The sequence below is a fragment of the Sycon ciliatum genome, chromosome 8, assembly GCF_964019385.1.
Source record: "Sycon ciliatum chromosome 8, ocSycCili1.1, whole genome shotgun sequence".
Classification (NCBI taxonomy): domain Eukaryota; kingdom Metazoa; phylum Porifera; class Calcarea; order Leucosolenida; family Sycettidae; genus Sycon; species Sycon ciliatum.
In genome coordinates, this window is record NC_088650.1 from 8087014 (window position 1) to 8108693 (window position 21680).

General features: G+C 46.7%; 2 protein-coding genes across 2 annotated transcripts; both read right to left on the reverse strand.

The window, feature by feature from the left end:
• Positions 1 to 2146: 2146 nt before the first annotated feature.
• Positions 2147 to 3558, reverse strand: LOC135823177 (uncharacterized). The gene is made up of 5 exons (XM_065336025.1): positions 3455 to 3558; positions 3269 to 3380; positions 3119 to 3186; positions 2731 to 2847; positions 2147 to 2199 (listed from the first exon to the last, which is right to left on the reverse strand). Exons 1-5 carry the CDS (start codon positions 3455 to 3457, stop codon positions 2179 to 2181), a joined length of 321 nt encoding a protein of 106 aa, XP_065192097.1. The 5' UTR covers positions 3458 to 3558; the 3' UTR covers positions 2147 to 2178.
• Positions 3559 to 6661: 3103 nt separating this feature from the next.
• LOC135823178 (uncharacterized) lies at positions 6662 to 20509 on the reverse strand. Its single transcript, XM_065336026.1, has 8 exons — positions 19167 to 20509; positions 13706 to 13824; positions 12995 to 13045; positions 11814 to 11885; positions 11574 to 11636; positions 10972 to 11019; positions 8621 to 8728; positions 6662 to 7614 (listed from the first exon to the last, which is right to left on the reverse strand). The coding sequence occupies exons 1-8, from the start codon at positions 20026 to 20028 to the stop codon at positions 7408 to 7410; spliced, it is 1530 nt and encodes a 509-aa protein (XP_065192098.1). The 5' UTR covers positions 20029 to 20509; the 3' UTR covers positions 6662 to 7407.
• Positions 20510 to 21680: the final 1171 nt, after the last annotated feature.

Here is a 21680-nt window from a genome sequence, read left to right on the forward strand (position 1 = left end):
CATGGCATTAGATAAAAAAAATAAAAAAATTTCACGGTTCGCGTGAGACTCGGCTGAAAGCCGAGTTTTCCGCATCCGCCGTGGGAACGCCACCACCCTCTAGGATCAAAGGCGCAGATGCAGCGCCTAAACGGTGGGAGGTGAGTAGATCAGACCCACCACCAATTGGTCAAAGACCGAAATCCCATTAGCTGCATCCATGTTACCCTCGTGCCAGGCCACGAGTTCCCAATTAACTGTGGGTCGCAGCACGGCTGGAAAAATTCCTTCCGCTTCCAAGCAGGACTTGAACCTGGTACCCTCTGTTTCTCAATCATGGTCTTAGACCATCCCACTATGCCTGCCTGTGGCATTAGATAAACCTTGTTATAGTTCACACATGTTGGTTTGAGAGCATGAAACAAGGTGGAGGACACAGTGTTCGGAAACAGAGACCTTTCTACAACCATCCACGGTTGGTAGGGCCCCGGTCCGTCTGGGACCATCTGAACCATATGGGTGCTGAACCCGACAACACTTTAACACATGTAGCACAAAAGCTGCCAGACAACCAACACCAACGTGATGTGGCGCTCTTTGTATTCCAAACTTCGGCGTGCGACTCTACTGTACTGCCGGTCTGCCTATTAGACCCGTGGTGAAACAGTGTACAAAGACACAAAGATGATAAACGGGTACAGGTGGAATCCTGATAATTCGAACCTCGAAATGCCAGGAAAAAACTTCTAATTACTGTATAAGCAGAAATATTCGTCCGGAATTTAATTTCGTCTTTTTCGTCCAAGGAGCTTTTGGACTAAATTAAATGTAGGACGAATATCGATTTGTCCAGCTTTTCTATACACTCTTATGATCCATGGACGAAATTTTCAACCGGACGAACTCCTTTTCTTTGGAGTTGGACGAAATTTTCTGCCTCTACAGTATTCAAACATGAACCCACAACACAATATCAAGAGTCCATCAAGAGTATGCAACTGTGATCTCTTTTCTATGGGCCAGATGCACGGCGCGCTGCCTTCAATACATAATTCAGCTACAGTCCACGCACTGCAGAAAATCAAACACCGCAATTTCCCTCCAGAATTCAGAGATTGTGTAGGTACTGGAACGAATCGAGCAAAAAGGGATGGGCTCGTGCAAGAAATTGAGAGTTGAATGCATGCTTTCAGAGCGTGAAGGCAGCGCACCGCGCATTGACCCATAACCACAGTTGCATACTCTTGTTTATGCACTCTTGACAATATGTATGTCAAAATGCTCTCATGGTCACGCATAGTTGCGCTATGGACCTTAGACACAGATACTGAACTGACCGGCACAGCCTACTCATGCAAACTCAACTGACCAGTAGAGTGTACAATGAACTTCAAATTACACCTTGCTAACTTCGAATTATCAGCACAAATCCCACACATTTTCTATGTAAGTGGAGGTTCAAATTATCAGAAAACTGTTTCCAACTATGCAACCATTTTTATGGGCAAGATGCGCAGCACGCTACCACTATCACGACATGCAACTACATAGTACATACTGTGGAACAAGCCAGCACAACCACACTTCCCTTGCACATTGAAAACAGCTGTCCCACTGAACCAAAATTCATGCAACTGAAATCTAGAAGTAATGGCAGGAACCAAAACCAGAACGAAGTATGTACCAGAGGTTATGGACTTCACTACACAACCACGGTGCGACACTGGCAAGTAACGTAATGGAGGCAGCGTGCCACGCACTCATCAATATCCACAGTTGCACAACCTACAAGCTCTCCTTATTCTGCACATGATTTTTGACCATTCATATGTGCAGGTCACATGCACACACCTACAGTTGTGCTCGGTGAAATCCAACCCAAAGTGCAAAGCTGACGCCCTGGACCAGTTCTGATTACATCATCGTATTTGTACATGTGTACACCCAGCCGCATTCGTGCCACTCCCAGGGCGTCAAGGGCCGTGCAAAAACAGGGCGCAAAATGTGCACCCCGGCCCGGTCTGACTTCACAGAGCGCAACTGCAGTAAAGAGGGACAGGACGCCATGCAAACGCAAGGTCCCTATTGAAGACGCATCAGTTCACAGGCAATCGAAGATGCCTCACAACCAATTCACACATACACCCACATCAACTGGACCTTGATATTGTCTTTCAAAGTCTGTATTTGACGGAACATTTAGAACTGGATCATCTGGCCCTGTACACAACAATAAATAAAACATAGAAACACAAAGTGATGATGTAAATTGCACCGTCGCTAACACAAAGGTGGGAATTTGATATGCTTCTCCCAAATGTGTACAGTAAATGCAACCATGTGAACAGACATTACATGTACCGGAATGGGCAATCTAAATCCATCAAGTGGGTACGAAATACTGAACTGATCTCTGCTACAGAAAAGAGCTTCCTCGTGCATCGTTAGAACAAAAAGGCTGCTGCAGAGTTCACATCAGTATTCGTCTCGCATCGTGATGAGAAGCTGATCGCATGGAGCTAGATCCATGCCGGTCATTGAAGATGGCTTGCCCAAAACCAGGCAACAATATCAGTCACATGCAGACAGGGATACATGGGGGAACACTGCATTGTGTCTGTACAGATATCCCATAAAATGAGGAAGAACAGTAATACGTTCTGCACATCCACCTACAGTGGCAAACAGGGCAATTGAGAGATCACTAGTCAGAATCTGTAATGGAACTAGAAGTAGTACATCAAAATTTACCTTTCTCTTCTTGTCACCTCCAAGCTCGAAATGCTTGCAACGCTTGATGGGAAGCTGACGGCGCTGCTTGCACACGGTGCATTCCAACTTCAGCACAATCTTCTTGGTGGTCTTAGCCTAATAACACATAAGGCATTATGAGTGAAAGCAGTATACAATTACTGGACAGTTATTTTGAAATATATTTTAATCTTTGGTCGTACATTATCACGATCAAAATGTTCCGTAATAAAACTAGCACTAACTCGCAACGGTGGAAATGTAACCAATATTAGTAGCTTGTCACATGAACTATCATTGACTCGGGTACACGAACAACCATGTACATTTTTCATTTCAAGTAGTTCTGAAAACAAAATTTGCACCGATTCTCAGGGCAAACACGTACCTTCTTGTGGAAGACTGGCTTAGTCTGTCCACCGAATCCACGCTGCTTTCGGTCATAACGACGCTTACCTATAGAAATACATAACGGCGAAATAACAGTTGTCGAGATATCCACCTCTTCAAAAGACTCAGACCTGCCAATGCAACATACCCTGAGCAAAGAGGGAATCCTTTCCCTTCTTGTACTGGGTGACCTTATGAAGCGTGTGCTTCTTGCATTTCGCGGCAGGACAATGAGTCCTCCGCGTCTTGGGGATGTTCACCTACACATATGAGCCAAACATATCTTTCCTCGAGGTCGTTCAAGTACTACAGAAGGAGCCATAAAGAAACCCACCATCGTGCTAGCTGCCCGTCGACAAAGAGAATCAACAAAACAGCAGTCGCCATTTTACTGTATTTTGCGCAGGCTCTATTTGAACATTCCCATGGTAACAAAATGACGGTCCATACTCTGCCACAAAAAAACCATAAAAATTGAGTGGCCGGCCGTGGATCCACTTTTTGAATGTTTTGTCTTCGATCGATGATAAAAATTATTTCGTGCTGCTGTCTGCCGTTTTGGCAAGGAATTATTTACATGTACAAAGTAGTTCTGGTTGAAGTCCTTAGACATTTCCTGCCGCTCATCTTGTCGGTGAGGTGGAAATGACGGCGGGCAAAGTTGTGGAGTCGATCGAGAGTGCTGTGGTCATACACTTGCACAGTACAAGTGCGTGTTTGCATTGTGAAACAGTGTGGAACAACAAGCTGCGCCTACAGTTGGGCTCACTTCTGCAGACTACAATGCTGCCACGAGTCTCACAAGTGCATGAGGATCAGTAAGCGGGTGCATACTGCAATACATGTAGTTCACATGAGTATACGATTCTGAAAGGACAGTAAGGTATGCAGCTATGCTATGTACATAATTGTAGTTGTAGTGTTTAAAGGGGAAGTTAAGGCAAAATTAAAATTTCACCAGTTGTAGTCTTCGGGGTGCTGAGTCGAATGGTCGTGGTCCGAGGAAGCTGAGACACTCCCTTCCTACTTGAATCCCAATCGAACTCGCGCACTCCCACCGAAACTGGGTGACTGCGCCCTACTAGATGGGGATTTGTATGCAAAATGTCACTAAAAGCGCCATTTCGTTCTTATAAAAGCAAGGATGACCGCGATTGACCCATATGTTGTACTCTTTTGGACGCTGAGTCGACTGGTTTTGGTCCGAAAAGGCTGCGATGCAGCGTTCCTCCTTTATTCCCAATCGAACATGGTTGAACAAGCGGTCACGTGCTCCTGGGTGCCCAAATCACCTGGTCACCATGGTCACCACGCCATGGCGCCAGCAGGCGACAACTTTCACACACCAAGGTTCAACTCGAGTGACAGGACTGCACCCAAAAAAGGTCAAACAGGCTAGTAAGTTGTACCCTGCAGGCACGGTGACCAGGTGACTGGCGTACGCAGGAGCACGTGACCACTTGTTCAACCATGTTCGATTGGGAATAAAGGAGGAACGCTGCATCGCAGCCTTTTCGGACCAAAACCAATCGACTCAGCGTCCAAAAGACTACAACATATGGGCCAATCGCGGTCATCCATGCTTTTATAAGAACGAAATGGCGCTTTTAGTGACATTTTGCATACAAATCCCCATCTAGTAGGGCGCAGTCACCCAGTTTCAGTGGGAGTGCGCGAGTTCGATTGGGATTCAAGTAGGAAGGGAGTGTCTCAGCTTCCTCGGACCACGACCATTCGACTCAGCACCCCGAAGACTACAACTGGTGAAATTTTAATTTTTGCCTTAACTTCCCCTTTAATACTGCAAGTACAACAGAGTCTGTCAAGGCAGTACACCGGTAATCAAATTAAAACTACGTGTGCACTGTAAGTGTGAGTTCGTTTGGGTTGACTCGAAGGAGAGCGATCATGCCGAGTAATGTGTGATAATAATATAATAATAATTCTCGTCTACGTTCCAAAGGGAACTCACGACAATGGAGTGACAAAAAGCACCGCGGCAGAGAGAGAAAAGAGAAGATATGATATTTGACGAAAACAATCACGGTGTAGATTTCACATGAGTGATGCTTGACGTAAAAAGACTGTAATTCTAGTAGGTAGTCTACAAATGATTTTCAGCGCGTTTAAGCTTCACACGTCTTCAGCCTCCAAAGGCTATAATAAACACTGTTGTGCCCCATATAAATTTCAGCCTGTGCTACCCCTGCCTGTATACCAGTATACTGATACTTGTTTGCAAGGTACAAGGCCGAAATATTGAACAAGTTTTGTTTGCAAGATTCAATGTGAAAGAATAATATTATATTTCGGCCGAATCCTGCAGCTGAGCCCATGGGCTTATCTGTTTCACAAGTACATTTCGGTGGGCTTATACACTGACACCAAAATTGTGCTATTGAAAAGTACCAAGGAAGTGAGAAGTACATTGCTGTCCCCACCGAATAACGCGGACAAAATCCTAAAATTATGCGGGCGAAAACAGGCCATTATGCGGCAAATATGCGGGTTAATGCGGTCATTATGCACGAGTTATCTGTCGCTGGTACAACTTTAGCGTGCAGTCCCCTGCAAGAATACAACTTTGTCGTACAAACTCATGAACCCATACGACTTTGTAGTACATTTTCAACAGCGCAGCATGCACTATTTTCTTGTACATTCTCATGAATAACGCGGGATTTATGCGAAATCTCACGAAAACGCGGATGATAACCAATAACGCGGAAAATTCCGCGTCCGCGGAATCGCGGTATCCTGTGGGGACAGATATTGCTGAAAACCATTGTGCAAACAAAAACAACTGATGATTGTGTTGAAATGTAAAAAAATAAAAAACTCCAGGACTTGTACTGCGCACATGCACATGGTACGACCAAGAGTCCCTGATTTATGGACTCTTGGTACGACCTACTTGAAGTAGGCCCATGGGCTTGTACGAGGAAGCTTCGTGATGTTCGAACTTGGCCTGGGTTTATCCGCGGGATTCTACGGTAGCCGAAAATAAATACGCGCCGGATATTTGTTGATTTACAGTACTTGACTGTAGAACATGCACTCTTTCTGCACACATCATGTATATGTAGTGGTCTGAGTGCACTCATGTGCAGTGCAACTTCAATATTCTTAGTATTTAGTACCCTGGGCATCACATACTTTTTCTACTTTAGTACTTGCATTGGATATAGAGTACTTTTCTTAGGACCATATCATTATGTACCGTAAAGTCGTGTATATTATAAGCCGCGGTTTATGACCTTTCTGGGGGAATTTTGCAGGCTTCTATATGAGACAGGCTTCTAAGTATTTCTATGTATGTCAACACTAAAACCATGCTTGTGTGCCGACTGTGCATCTTGAAAAATCAGGCTTCTAAATGAGAAAAAGGCTTATATACAAGACACTACGGTATCCTTTGCCTGTCATTTGACCCCCTCCTTTCAACTGACTCCCTACTGGCCTGGGTACAATGCCAGGGAAATGCCATACTGGTCTAGCAGCCAGCCCACACTGTAATACCATGGTTCTGCAGGGCACAATCTTGAAGCTGGGCAACATATGCCAGTGAAGTCTTTTTTCGGCTCTGCAAACAGATTCGCATGCAAAAGAACAGAAAGCTGGGAGTACCATAACCATAAGTCATCCATTCCTGGCCCGTAAGACGCCTAGAACTGAGGTATACAATATACTACACTATTCATTGTACAGAGAAAAAAAAACTATAATTTAGTTTGAAACAAGGACAAGCAACATGAAAAACCTATCGCTCAAGTGTTGGTACCTGTATAATCATGTATGTTCGATTTCAACAGCAGCAGAGTAAACAAAAGCTTTGAAAGGAATCGTAGGCTTATTTACACAGTATGAAAATTATAGACCCTTTTCTCTACTGGCGGCAAATGATTGAAAGTTGAACCTACTGAGCTAAGTCTTTGCAGAACACAATGGGTGTTATTATAGCACTCAGTCTTGCGAGTATCAGCCTCATATGATTGCCTCGTGCACATATTCCGCTGCGCCAGATGCATTACACTAAAACGAAAAGTTCACGGTTAGCAATCTCAACTCCACAAGCCTGGGCAGCATCCAGGAATTTACCTAAAGCAGGTGTCGGTGGTGACAGCATAGCATTGACCTCATGTCCAAACTGCCGAGCGAACCAAGGTCGAGACAAGTCAACAACCCGGTCAATCTTGGTTGGCCCTAGACCATTGCTTCCGCTGCTGATCATGGCCATCATCGCCACGAGCAGCAGTTCTGAAGACGCCAACAGTTAGCTGCTCATACCTATGTTACCAACTGTGCCAGCTCGCATGTGTACATACGGAACGAGCACGCGACATTCACGCGTGGCTGGAACAGGTCCTTTGGGATGTAGCAATGGCACGAGTACGCCAGTGGGGCGGTCACGTTTTTCAGGTCGCTCTCACGCTTCAGCATGGGAACGACGTAAGACTGTTCCGCCTCACAATTCACTGAAATCAGCTCGTGACCCTGTGCACAACACGGAGGCAGTGGAAGTACAAAAGAGCGATGAAATGCACCTCGTGTGTGAAATTACTACTTCAAAACACATCAACACGTGTCACAACATACGATGCCTTTCACGAGAATGGATCATTGGTTGATCCAGAACAGTTGCCTGTACACCAATCAATGGCACGAATATGACAGTGGAGTTAGTTTGACGCGTTGCTTTCGAGACCGGCTAACTTTCAACCCGACTCCATTTTGGGGAGGCTTGAAGCCTCGGTGCGGATAGAAATCGTCCCACCGTACTCAACATAGTCACACACACACACACACACACACACACACACACACACACACACACACACACACACACACACACACACACCATGTACACTCATACCTCGCTTATCCGGACTTCGAAGTTACGGGCACTTCGGTCTACCGGGCACTATTTGGGCGAGTTTCAGGGGAAATATTACTACTCTTTTGTCACTTTTCGTAGAAATATTGACGTCATATGCCATATCGATGGCCTTTTCCCAATCAAAATGTATGTGATTCAGAGTTACGGGCACCCTCGAAGTTACGGGCAGTGTCCGGTCCCGAAGCGCCCGGATAAGTAAGGTATGAGTGTACCACGTATATGCCCGTCACAAGAGAAGCACGCAAATCTGCAAATGCACTGGATGTGCATCCACAGATTTTCTCTTATGGCAACGATAGCGAACAAGATCTGAATGAGAAAGAGCAAGACTAGCGCCAGATAACTGGCTAATCCTGGTAGTAATCCACACAACTGGCGATTCCATGTTAATCGACCACCAATGTGTACCTGGTCTACACCACACGGAGTACATCAGCATAAAACGGCCAAGACAGTTACCTATGCACACCCTACACTTGCTGGGGTAACCAGTATAGACAGCACGCTGCTTTGATAGAAGCAGACACTAGATGCACTGGCACAATTTCACACACGCACACACACACACACACACCACGACACAGAGACAGGCAGAGAGCTTACCGCTGGCACCTCTTCCTTGTACATCAAGCACCCTTTAACCGTGTCGTACTCAGCAAGGGTCGACGGTGTCGCATCACCAACACATCTACTCTGCATTGCTTTGCAGTTCTAGTCAGTAGGAACCAAAGAGAGAGAGAGAGACAGACAGACAGACAGACAGACAGACAGACAGACAGACAGACAGACAGACAGACAGGCAGAGAGACAGAGAGCATTCAGGTACACAGTACTGTATGCCGGATGCCAAACATGTATTTATATAGGCACGCTTGGAGCAATGATATTGTTGTACACAGCATGTGCTTCGCAGCAACAACACGCTGGAAACCCTATGTCAATCCAGTGGATTGTACAGTTAGTGTCAGTAACACCAAGCGTATAATAACCCCCCAAGAGTGTGCAACTCGGCATATGGGGTCTCCGACGGCGAAAACTCGCATCGCGCGTCTCAGGTACATTTTGTACTACGTACAACTAAGTATAGCGTGTGCGCAATCTGAAAATCTGCCATGATTATGCCGGGACGAGTTGCATACACACAGTGAGTTTCTGCCAGGGAGTGCTTTTATTATTACTCCGCTGCTCGCTAGAACCGGGCTGGAAACGTACAACTGGGATACTGCACCACGTGATGTGAGTTTTCGCCGTCGGCGAACCCCATAGAAAGGGTATCAGGAGTTGCACACTCTTGGGGATTTCGCTTAGCACAGGGTACGGCAAACACAGGTTTTACTTCACATACAATGTCAGTACGCACTGTATCTTAATCACACAGTGCTGCTCAGTGAAATCTGATCATGCCAGCCCATGTAAAGCCGGGGCGCTATGTAGCTCCAGGCTTGTGAGCACTGGACGTTTGCACTGGTGCAGGGCGCAGGCTTAGGGACCATCGCAAAAGTTCGCAGAAGCCCCCGAAACGAAGACCGTGAGTTTCGGGCCTGACCCCCTCCCTCCCCCCTCAAACGAAACGACAGTCACAATATGGGCTTCATTTTTTCACTTGGATGCTCACACATAATAATATTATTATTATAATATACTACACAAGCATTGTTGTATCAGTGTGTAACAATGTACAGCACTTTATAAATGCAACGATGATCACCTTGCAGTGGGTGATCTAAGAACGAGAACAGCTAGAGCTATGCAGTTGTATCCTTTGAGCATTACAATGAACGTTGATTGGTGTATATTGCTTTCACATTCAAGCGATCTACGCCGGCTGTGATGGCATGCTAATCCTACAGCTCCTATAATTATGTCGTCAATACTTTTTTGAATTGAAGCCCGGTTTGCGATTTTCGCACCGACTCCCTCCCCCCCAAACGTATGCTCTTCGTTTCAGGGGCTTCTGCGAACTTTTGCGATGGTCCCTTAACGTACTCAGTCGGATTTCATCGAGCAGTGCGGTGCATAGCAGCAAAAGTATATACACGTAAGCTCCTAAGAGTAGAGAGATTCTGCTATACGTGAAACGTAGAGAAACCGCGTAGAGAGCAGGAGTCTGGGTTAGAGTCTACGGATTCGCATGGTTTAGGTCCGGATTTTTACGCGTAAATGAGGTTCTCTATGTTGTGGCCCATGCAAAGAAAATGCGTACGGATGTATTGGGTATCATTCAAGTGCAGGCAGAAAACTGCCGAATATGGAAGGGGAAATTCCCAGTACACATTCCACGTGATTTCTCCACGTGAACGGAGAGCAGGATCGATTTTCTTTACGTTACGGGAACGTGAAGAGAGTTCCCAGGATTCTTTGCGCCGCGTTTTTATAACGTAGAGCAGAACATCTCAACGCCCGACACCCTTTCCGTGGGGCTCGCCAACGGCAAAAACTCATATCACGCGGTGTAGTGTTCCCATTGGGCATTTCCAGCCAGTTCTAGAGAGCAGCGGAGTAATAAAATAGCACTCCCTTGGTCGCTTATTCACTCTTGATAGCAGTAATGTCAAGAGTGCATAAACAAGAGTATGCAACTGTGGTTATGGGTCAGTGCGCGGCGCGCTGCCTTCATTACGTAACTTGCCTTCATCTCGCTCTGAAAGCATGCATTCAAACTCTCAATTTCTCGCACGAGCCCATCCGTTTTTGCTCGATTCGTTCCAGTACCTACACAATCTCTGAATTCTGGCGCGTGAACTCCAGTTCCGTACGAAAGTTCATTTCAAACTGGAGGGAAAGTGCGGTGTTTGATTTTCCGCAGTGCGCGGACTGCAGCTGAATGATGTAATGAAGGCAGCGCGCCGCGCATCTGGCCCACAGAAAAGAGATCACAGTTGCATACTCTTGTTTATGGACTCTTGGTAATGTGCATAACAGAACCCGTCAAGCCAACGCTAAACTTCACTTACCCTGAAAACCCGGCTGTCACGCAGCGTTTGGTCGAAGCCCGCCACCGCCTACGCAAAGACACAATCACACACAAATTGTACACAACACTATTTACTAGCAGCCATCACATCATTCACACCATGACCATGTGGACCAGACAAAGCTATCAGACTGACCGAGAGCTGAGCCAGATGCAGATATAAAGGAGTACTAGTGGAGCGTTTGTAGCATGTCATATGAGCATCAAGGTCCGCGCGAAAACGTCAGGATAGACCTGAATCAATGCAGAGCATCGGGTCACGGGTGTTGGGGAGACCTCTTGTTTCAGTGAGCTCAACATTGTACGGATGGTGCTTATATCTCCATCCCTCATTACTTGCTAGGGCGACAACACAGTGTAAAGGGAAGCACTCCAAAGTATAATCAAATTTTAGATATTTTATAGCCGTGAGGGTATTGAAAAGGGAGAAAAAGTCTCAGATAGGTATTACAAAAAAATACAAAGTCAAGGTCTCGGGGATCAGGTCCTGAGCTGCAGGGGTACGGTTATTCAGCCACCCAATCTCAGTGAGAGTGTGAGATTCAGTCCAGGCAGTGCAAATGTGGTCAAGGTCATACATACCTCTGTGAAATTCTGATGCACTTCACTGACAGCTGCAGACATAGCTTCCAGGACTTGTACCGTCTGTGCAAGGAAATCAGAGCAATTACGACAACACACACACACACACACACACACACACACACACACACACACACGCACACACATACACACTACTTAACCTTTAGGACGCGACGTAGCCACCAAACTATGACAGCAGATCATACATCACTTGCGCAACTCACTCTCGCTTTCACTTACACTGTTTTGATACTGTTTGAAGTTTCTCAGGGACGACTGGTGCGATGCAAGCGCTGCCTCCGCGTTTTGAATCTACGAATAGCAGCATGAAAAGGAGAGCAGTACGAGAGGACAGCAGTATGAAAAGAGAGCAGAATGAAAAGGAGAGCAGTATTGAGCTGCATACAACAAGCATGTACTGCCAAGTAGTACAAGTACCAAACCGGCCGTAAACACGCACGGCTAATCCGGGATACCTTACACTACACACCATTCTCCAGAGCCCAAATTTAATTGGACAATCACAAAAAAATTACGGTTCGCGCGAGACGCCATAAGACAGAGTTTTCCGCATCCGCAGGAAGGCCGCCGCCATCACCCAATCAACAATCATTTCAAACAAGTGCAATATTACTCTGGCTTCAAACACACTGTGAGCCTTGCATTCTTGTGGAGCGTCACTATCTGCAACTCTGCAGCTATTCCAGTAATGTGCACATGGGCCTAGTTCTGCGAGAAAGCTCACCTACGTCGCGAGCCAGCAAAGTAGCTACGTGTGTGTGTGTGTGTGTGTGTGTGTGTGTGTGCGTGTGCGTGCGCGCACTTTGATGAGATACAGCGGGGTGTGCGTAGTGCGTAGCGGGCCACACAAAGCCAATGCAGCTGAGAAATCGGCCACACGCCGGTACGCACCCAGTTCTCGGAATGCACGGCGGGCACAACTGCCATAGTGAGCATTGGGATCAGCATAGCAAAGTTTAATACTTGCCTGGTTTGGGGAGACTCTCCTCCCACCCCCCCCCCCCTTACACAATTGTGAACTTGTATCGAATGTTCCTGTACAGTCAGATCTCGCTTATCCGGTCCTCTTTTATCCGGATCCCTCGCCATCCGGCAGAAAATAGCTGGTTACAGGTTTACAGCATACGTGGTGCGTCCAGCATACCCGGTATTCGGTTACCCGGTTCCCTCGCCTATCAGGATATTTTTTGTGGAAAACGGATGCGTGTGTGTGTGTGTGCGCGCGCGCGCGTGTGTGTGTGTGTGTGTGTGTGTGTGTGTGTGTGTGTGTGTGTGTGTGTGTGTGTGTGTGTGTGTGTGTGTGCGGTTAAGCGAGGTCTGGCTGTACTCATGTTTAATGTTAGCAAAGTATCACAACAGCACACATTAAGCAAGGTATCACAACAGCACACACTAAGCACCTTATTGTCAAAGACCCCCTTGTCAAGCGCGTAATCCTCGGATGGGATTACCTGCACAGGGGAGGAAGGATGAAGAAACAAAAGACATCATCACAGGTGCATACCGGTATTAGTACAGAACAATAGAGTGGTTTCCAATAACTTTGCCACACGGTTGCATATGTGTAGAAAGTGCACTGGCATGTGGACAGTGGAACCAACACGGCCAACATCATGTGACCCATGGGTGCAGGGGTTGAGTGGAGTTGTAAACAACATGGCTGCCCTGCATGGTCATGTGATAGATGCGCAACAGCTAGCTATAAGCAGAGCAGAACGTGTAAAGAGTACACCATTCCACCACCTCTACCCCATAACATAGCGGGGCTGTCTTACCCTTTCTGATGTGGTCTTTGATATACGAAGGCAGAGTCAGTTTTGACAAAACAGCTGTCATTGTCATGTGTGCCTGTGTGTAGAAAGTGTACATGCATGCACAACCTGCTTGTGAATACACTGAGCGAGGAGAGCCCTCTGTGTGTGTGCAACCAATGCATGCGCACTACGATACTTGTCCAAACACACACACACACACACACACACACACACACACACACACACACACACACACACACACACACACACACACATACACACACACACGTGCATCGTCAACTTGCTGTCGTGTCGAGCAAGCCCCGGCGTCGTCGTGGGATCCACCTCAGCACTCACCGTCCGTTCAAGAAGTGCCAGCCTCTCCTCCAACGACCGCATGCCTTCCACGGCCAGAACAGCCAAGGAGTCGTTTTTCCCATCGACTACCGGGGTTTGATCAAGTACAGACGAAGGCACTGGATTGACATGACACAAATACAATCGAAAATGGCCCAGACTTCAGGATCTACAGTCCATTTCAAAACTATAGACGCGTACCTAGGCAAAAACCGTTATGCCAGCATCTATACCACATAAAATCTGTGATCACTTTGTGCATCATTTTTTCCAAATTGGGCGTCTGTTATCCAATCCTTTAGAAACTATATGAGAGTAATTGTGGAGCGATCTTGAGCAATATTCCGAAAACTATTCTCAAAAAGTTCCAGCCAGATTTGAAATATTTCAAAAACCCTACGCGTCTATAGTTTTGAAATGTACTGTAGGATGTCTAAACTGGTCGCATAGGAAACTAGGAATAGAAGGGACGTTTTGAAAATTGCCGGGATAATTTCGGAACGTGCGAAAAATATTTCATTAAGTCCTACGGAGGACCCAAAGTAGGAAACGGCTTTCCTACGGAAATCCGTAGAGAGATTTACGTATGAAAGTTGCCCTCGCTCCCAGGCGCATACGGCATACGGATTTTCATACGTAATTACGTAGAGCGAAACCTCCCTATTCTTGATTTACACGGAACAACAAGGGCAAGCAAGGCTAGTTTGTCGTTACCGTCCGAGTTTCATACTTATGCAATCATCAGGCAACACTATTCTTGATTTACAACATTCCGGGCTGTGTTGTTTATCTGATCAAGTTGGTGAGAAGACAAGCTTTGGGGGGGGGGGGCTAGTCAGGGATCTGAAGAAAGTATTTTTGATGGCCTTTCGATGTTTGGTGTGCTTGCCATGAATGGTTTCAACTAGGGTTGGTCCCAAAGTATCCGGGCATTCATTGGAAACTACTTTGCTGTATTGATCATAATTATTATGGCTCCTAGTACATCATGTAGTTGGTGATAGTAGACAGCAGGCAAAGAGTTCTAGGAGACAGCTGAAGGAAAGGAAGTGATAAGAATGGCTCTACTTAAGATCCACTTGAAGTGGGCCCCATGCATTGGACCAGCATCAATGGAACCAACTGTACATGGGATATCATTATTTATTTCCACGTTCCCGCCAAAATCTTGCTAAAGTCATTATACACATGCCGATAGGCTAGCAGGATTACAATGTAATAAGCTACAAGTGCGCAGGAAACCAGACTCTGCCAAGTAATAGTTGGGTATCAGGAGAATCAGCTGGCTGCCACTTAGCCATGTCCAATGGCAATCATCGGGGAGCTGTTGTCCACAAGTACTTCCTTGAAGTACCCCATAGGAAAACATAATGCCATGTGCCTGGCTGCAGCTAAATGGCTTTGGAAACACTCAGTCAAATCATGGCTTGAACATGGATGGGATTTTTCTCTCTTTGATTTTTTACTAATGCACACAAACCTCTGTAAACCTTGCTACCACTAACACTATGCCCACACTGACATGGCCCACACTAACACTATGCCCACACTGACATGGCCCACACTAACACTATGCCCACACTAACACTATGCCCACACTGACATGTACCACACTAACACTATGCCCACACTGACATGGCCCACACTAACACTATGCCCACACTGACATGGCCCACACTGACATGGCCCACACTAACACTATGCCCACACTGACATGGCCCACACTGACATGGCCCACACTGACATGGCCCACACTGACATGGCCCACACTGACATGGCCCACACGGCGATACTGATTGCGGGCCATGAAAGACTACTTTTAAAATGGGCTGATCTGCCAGTACAAATCCATGGCAAAAGCTACAATAATTATCATGTATTACAATAGAACAGGACAACTTGAAATGACATCATCATAATTCGAAGTACACATTCTGTATGATTCCACTGCATACAACGCACCTCAAATGATGATGTAAAGGAATGACATCATCATGTACAATATTATGCTTTGTATAGAGTAGAAAACCAGTGCTTGTGATGTCACTACATACAAACACCACACATGATGACGTAATCACATAGCCTCTTTAATATCAGTAGCCATGCAGGGCCCTTTCCACTCACCTCCCTAAGCTAAGGCCTCAGTGTATAATGCTGCGGCCTGATCACGAGGCTGATCTAGGATGCAAAATGTCAACAGGTTTCTCAGAATGGAGTCCTGCCTCTCCACTGGCTGCACTTGACCATGGCACCAGTGGCAGTATGGTGATAATTGGAGTCAAACGGAAGCAAGGACTCTTAAGGAGTGCCTGAAAATGTTTCAGCAGCACAACACATCTGCCAAAGTAAAACTTCCTAGGAAAGTTACCAATCCCTGTCAAACCCAAAGAATGCTGGTGATGGTCAGTCTTGACTTTAACCGCAGACTAAAGAACACTGGGCCAGTCCGTTCAACGCATGTACTAAAAAATTAACTCTCCAATACCATCTATTCCCCGTTATGTGTGAGTCATGTATGTTGAGTAAAAGAAGAGTGCTGCATGCACAGAGTAGACCAAAATACCCATATCCTTCCACTTGACCAGCTAAAGCTGTCCTAATATATTTATATCAGCCCCCTCCCTCCATGTTGGCCTATATTCCCAGGCCACGGGAAAGTGAAATAAATAATACACAACATGCATGGTAGACAAGAGTCACAAGAATACTCCAAAACAATCACAGCAGGACAACTTGGTTCATTAGTTTTGCCCACAATGAGCACATTCCCTGGCCCTCTTGATCTTGTCGCCCAGCAATGATAGTTGCAATGCACTAGAATACATATGTAGTACAAATGTTACTAGAATACATATGAAGTACAAATGTTACTACACCCACCACTGTGTTATTGCACAGTATTAATCACGGTGTCTCTTTGCCTTCACGCCAAGCAGTGCCATCCGCCCTGAGTCTGTCCTGACGGTCCCAGCCTGCACACTGACTGGATCAATACCCAAGCAATGGGGCATGCAGTTTCCTATGCAATACTTAGCCTCGCCAATAGGCTGAAGAAAAAAACTGCCCAAGTTTGAGTAGAAGGCCTGTAACCAGCCAGTCCGCTATGAGCCCGGTGCATTATTAATCATTTTATTATGGCCAACCGAAACCGTCACGAGAAAGGTCTTTTGCTGACATCGTCCGGTTTAGTCGTCTGCAGATTTCCATACAGCGTGAAACTGTTAGTCACAACCGACCAGAGGTGTTGTACTCTGTGGCCCATGTGCTGACGTTGTCCCATATGTTCTAGTACAGTGAGCTAGTCCTGTACTTCCGTGTTTTCACTAGCTCTGCCACGAATATCCACTACTACTACTACTATTTACTTGAAGTTGCCTTCTATGCAACACTAAAATGATGAGTTACTCAGTATACGGGCAACATAGAGGCGGCAGCAGTTCTCAACACCGGATAAGACTAGGCTTGCGCACACGCCGAGCGTATTCGGAGCAATGCTCGTGATGTGTCACATCCTAGCTCGGGCATTTGCGGACCGTATCTCCAGAGTCTGTCCTTGTTCCACACAAGCAGGCCAGGGGAAGCCCACCGAATGAAACGCAGTGCACAGGAACGCTTCTTTACATGCCACCATGGACAACAGCTTCCCATGGCGTGACCAACTCCCCTCTGCTTCAAATGCAGGTTCACAGTTTTTATCCCATGTATGGTCTCCCCACTGCTGCTGCTGCTGCTGAAGGTACTTAGTGCAGCAACAGACTGGTGATAGGATTGTCTGATTCATGTGGTGACAAAAAGAGTTTTCAGAGATGACAATCAGGCTATTTGACACTCCACAACTGACTAATTCACAAGGCGGCACTCAAACTACAACCATACGCTGCGAGCACAGGTATGTACAAAAATCACACGACTCTACAAGCGATCACAAAAAAACAGTTAGGGAGCATCTCATAAGTTCGCATTTATTTTGCAAACGTAACGCATTTCGAATAGACTTTACCCCCCTACCTCCCCCCTCTATTTGAAAGTCTTATCGCACATTTTCTGTGTTTATCTACTGTACACTACATGTACACGTCCATGCCCCATGCTATGGTATGCTTATGTACATGATTGTACATGTACATGGATATGAATGTTTTGCTAGAGCGGCCGTGAATGGCATACAGTAGTACCGCATTTACTGAGTACAAGTAGAATCAATGACATGTACACGCACATAAACATAGTTCCTCCACAACAACTGTACTGCTGTAAACGCTGGCCAGGTACATGTACATGGTTTGATCAGGCTGGTGTGACATTTGACACCTCTGAGTAGCCTGCATGCATGCAGTGCAAGGGTTAGCTGATCTGCAAACACAGGTAGATCTCCACCTAAACACACTCATTTGCTGCAGGGATCTAGCATGGTAGCAGATTGTACAGTTCCAGAAAATGTGCGAACAGTCATTTTTCTATTCGAAAAGGGCGCTACCCCCCTACCCCCGTTTCGAAATGCGTTACGTTTAGAAACAAAATGCGAACTTATGAGATGCTCCCTTACAACGAGCGAAACAGCACAATCTGCTGTCAGCAGATCGAGTAAATCAGTCCATAACTTTGCTTTGACATGAAGTGTGATTTCCGAGATCAGTAACTGTTATTTGGTGCTGGAAGCAAGCATGCAGGCTACAGCGAAGGTGTTCACCGACGTGACGGCTAGCATCAGTTGTGACTGTGTGGAAATGCCCAGCTAGCTCCGATCGTAGTGATAACCGGCACCTAAAACTATTTTCATTGGTGCGAATCGCTGCGCACGGGAATCGATTGCAGAAGCTTTGGAAGTGGTTCCATACGAGATCTGGAGATAGGACTTATAGGATTCAGAGCACGCCTATTTTTAGGAGAAGATCCACCCGATCGCCTTCTAAAAGTGCGTCATTTTTGCTATCTCTTCCAGCCTCTGGTGGTGTGACGAGTTCATCGCGAACGGCCCAATGCAAAGGCAACTACCGACTTTCCACCACTAACGGTAACACACAATGGAGCGAGCCAGCCATTGTACAATTATTTGTAGCGAGCGTGACTTCGAACATGGTACTTCTGCCGGCGAGCGCATCACCTCCGGGTGAACAACGCTGCGTGTCAGGCCATCGAACCACCGGTATGGTGCCTCACGCCATAGCACTACACGATACCCCCGTGCGATAAAAACAGAGAAACGCGAACGGGTTTTTGAACAAAACCATCACACTTCACCTGTCCCATTGTGATGTTCTTGCGGAACAGTGACCCGCCTCGTAGACCTACTCATAGTGCGCCTCTCACCTAAACTAAGGCTAAACACCACTTGCACTAGCACTACAATCATGTAGTCACCAGTAAACAGGGGACACAGACTACAAACGACAACCACTGCACTGCACTGGCACTATGCCTGCTAGAATGACAGCAGCAAAAACCACACTTCACTTACGGTTGTTGATTTGTGGCGCAGGCGGAGTGGTGGCAGTAGAGCACGGCGAGCAATTGTTATTCCCATCACTGGGCCAGCTAAGCAACAGGTACACGCAGAGACCGATCGCCGCCGCACTCATCAGAAAGAGCACGAACAGCGCGCAGAACAAAGTCCGGACAAACTGCTTGCGCTGATGGTACTCGTCCGACGAATCGGTCGTAGTCGTGCTTTCTCTGCTGACTAAACTGCTACCGTGGCCCTTACTGGGAACGGACTGCTGTGTGTACAGCACGCTATCGGCCAAGCGCTTTTCCTTCTTGTTGACGACTGCGGGGGGCAGGTCTGGACTGGGTTGGGGTGATGGTCCTTTGCATACGCCAGAATAGAAGGGGAGCTCGGCGTCTTCCGAAACATTCGGTGGTGGTGGAGGAGGTAGATCGTCAGCTTGAAGGGAACCCTGCACGGTTTTGCCGGTCGGTAGGTTCCCGTAAGTTGGATTGAAAGAAGTCGTGCCTCCAACTCCGTTCCGGGTAAGAATATCGCTGACGGGAGTGGTGGTCGACAGCGGCAGTTTCTCCTCACTGGCAGCGTTCATATACTCCGGCATGTCAAAGCGACCGTTCTCAGAGCTATGCTTGCTGCTGTGTGAAGCCTGGCGCTGGTGAACTGGTACAAACACATTCTCGGCGGGCTTGCTGGGTTTCACGTAGCGCTGCTGCTGCTGCTGTTGTTGTTGTAGCTGCTGTTGCTTTTGCTTTCCAATCATTTCGGTGTATCCATGGCTATCCTCTCCGACAGGAACGTACTCAACGTAGTCCACGGCTTCCGTGGGCACAGGACCTTCTTTCAACTGAACGTAATCACTCGGTGGCTGCGCCATCGCTCTAACAATCCACTCAGGACGACAGCAAGCTTACTCAGCAGTAAAATTAATCTTCTCCCTTTCAGACACACGGCTAACTGACGTTCGTTACTAAAAAATGTCTTCAGTCCACAGTTCGGCGTTCACTCCAAAGCAGAACTGTCACAGCGTCAACCTAGTACCTGCGATCTAGGTCGTTTAGAATTTCTCCTACCACGACAAGGGTTCCTGTTCTCCGCCGCTGCCACCGCAACACGCAGTTTTGGCTTGTGGCGCTCGCCGTAGAGCTGCAGCACGCGCAGATGTTTGCAGAAACCCGAGAGCCGGCCACTGAGCGTAGGCGCTAGGCCTTCCTACTTTCACGCCGTCGCTGTGTAAGGCCTTTCATAATCATACTCACCAAGTAGTTCTGGGCACTTTCTAGAGAGAGAGCCACTCGAGCAACTATCACAAGCATGTGAAGAAAAGAGTAAGAGGGACGTCGACGGTACTGAGAGCTACACTAGTACTAATACTAGTAGTAGAGATCCAACAATCCAAAAGACCTCCCATGGTTTCGACGGGTCTGCCATGGTGTGATTCAAACGCTGGCCGATAGCTATGCACATGTGCGAAATGCCCCGAATTTTTGGCAAGCCAGTGCGAGAGACCGACACTTGGACGTCATACATGGACAGACTGGTCAGCACTGATTGTCGAGCCAGAGCGGCCATGTGTGCGAACTCACATCCAAGCATGCAATCACTGCGTAGATTCTATGCGCTATGCCAGATATGAGACTGATACTAGTATACTGTGATAGCCATGAAAACCGGTGGCACACGGTTGCTTGCCAGTGCGAAGAACTCACGCCGCTCAGGCCGACGATCAACTCTTTCTGTTCTGCGCCAGATCGTGAACCATGTGGACGTGATCCCTGCGGCACTGCCTACTAATTTATTATGCTCATTTTGTAGGCGAAGATTTTGTAGGCATTCTAATCTATGCATGCCTGGAACTGTAGATGCATAACGTGTTACTTGGCCACGATAATACAATCATGTACGTCATGTCGTGACTGTGCATGTACACTACAGTACATGATTGTAAATCAACTACACATGTACTGTACGATGAGTATGTGCATACACACAACAATCTACAAACATTTAGTAACAACTACGTAGACGACACGGACAACCATATCCAAATTCCAAAACAAAGCCTCTTTTACCGGCAAAATACACGCAATAAAATGCACAAGTGCGCGCTAGACCATTGCCACCACTACACTGCATGACATACAATCATGTACTGTAGTACAATGGATTTTGTCCCAGTTGTGAAATGCATGCAGAGGCGCGTCTGGGCATGGGACTCCCGCAGTCCGGGTGGTGCGACGTTAATTAACGCGTTGCGCCTCCTCTGACTCTCGAGATTCCCACCCCAACATTTTTGAACTAGTAATTACCATGATTTACAGCTAGTCTAGTAGTAGTCCGAACATTGTCCCATGATAATGAATTCTTGAGTTTTTGGACATTGTATTGCATTGCTGCTCCATCTACATGGGTGTATTTGTGTTTCACATCTCCATTTCAAGTTTCCTAATAAAGATTGTGTCAAGTACACTGTAGTAATACTGTAGTAGCGGCCTTCAAGTCTCTTACGTGTAATTATACGCAGTACTA

Bases quoted from the DNA above. Each gene is read 5' to 3' on its own strand.
- LOC135823177 (XM_065336025.1), bottom strand. The intron at 3,187-3,268 runs GTATGTTGCATT...GTATTTCTATAG, and splicing joins GGATTCCCTCTTTGCTCAGG to GTAAGCGTCGTTATGACCGA. The intron at 2,848-3,118 runs GTACGTGTTTGC...ATGTGTTATTAG, and splicing joins AGCCAGTCTTCCACAAGAAG to GCTAAGACCACCAAGAAGAT.
- LOC135823178 (XM_065336026.1), bottom strand. From the start codon at position 20,028: ATGGCGCAGCCACCGAGTGATTACGTTCAGTTGAAAGAAGGTCCTGTG. The intron at 13,046-13,705 runs GTGAGTGCTGAG...TCCCCTGTGCAG, and splicing joins TGGCACTTCTTGAACGGACG to GTAATCCCATCCGAGGATTA. The intron at 8,729-10,971 runs GTAAGTGAAGTT...CCTACTGACTAG, and splicing joins GTGACAGCCGGGTTTTCAGG to AACTGCAAAGCAATGCAGAG.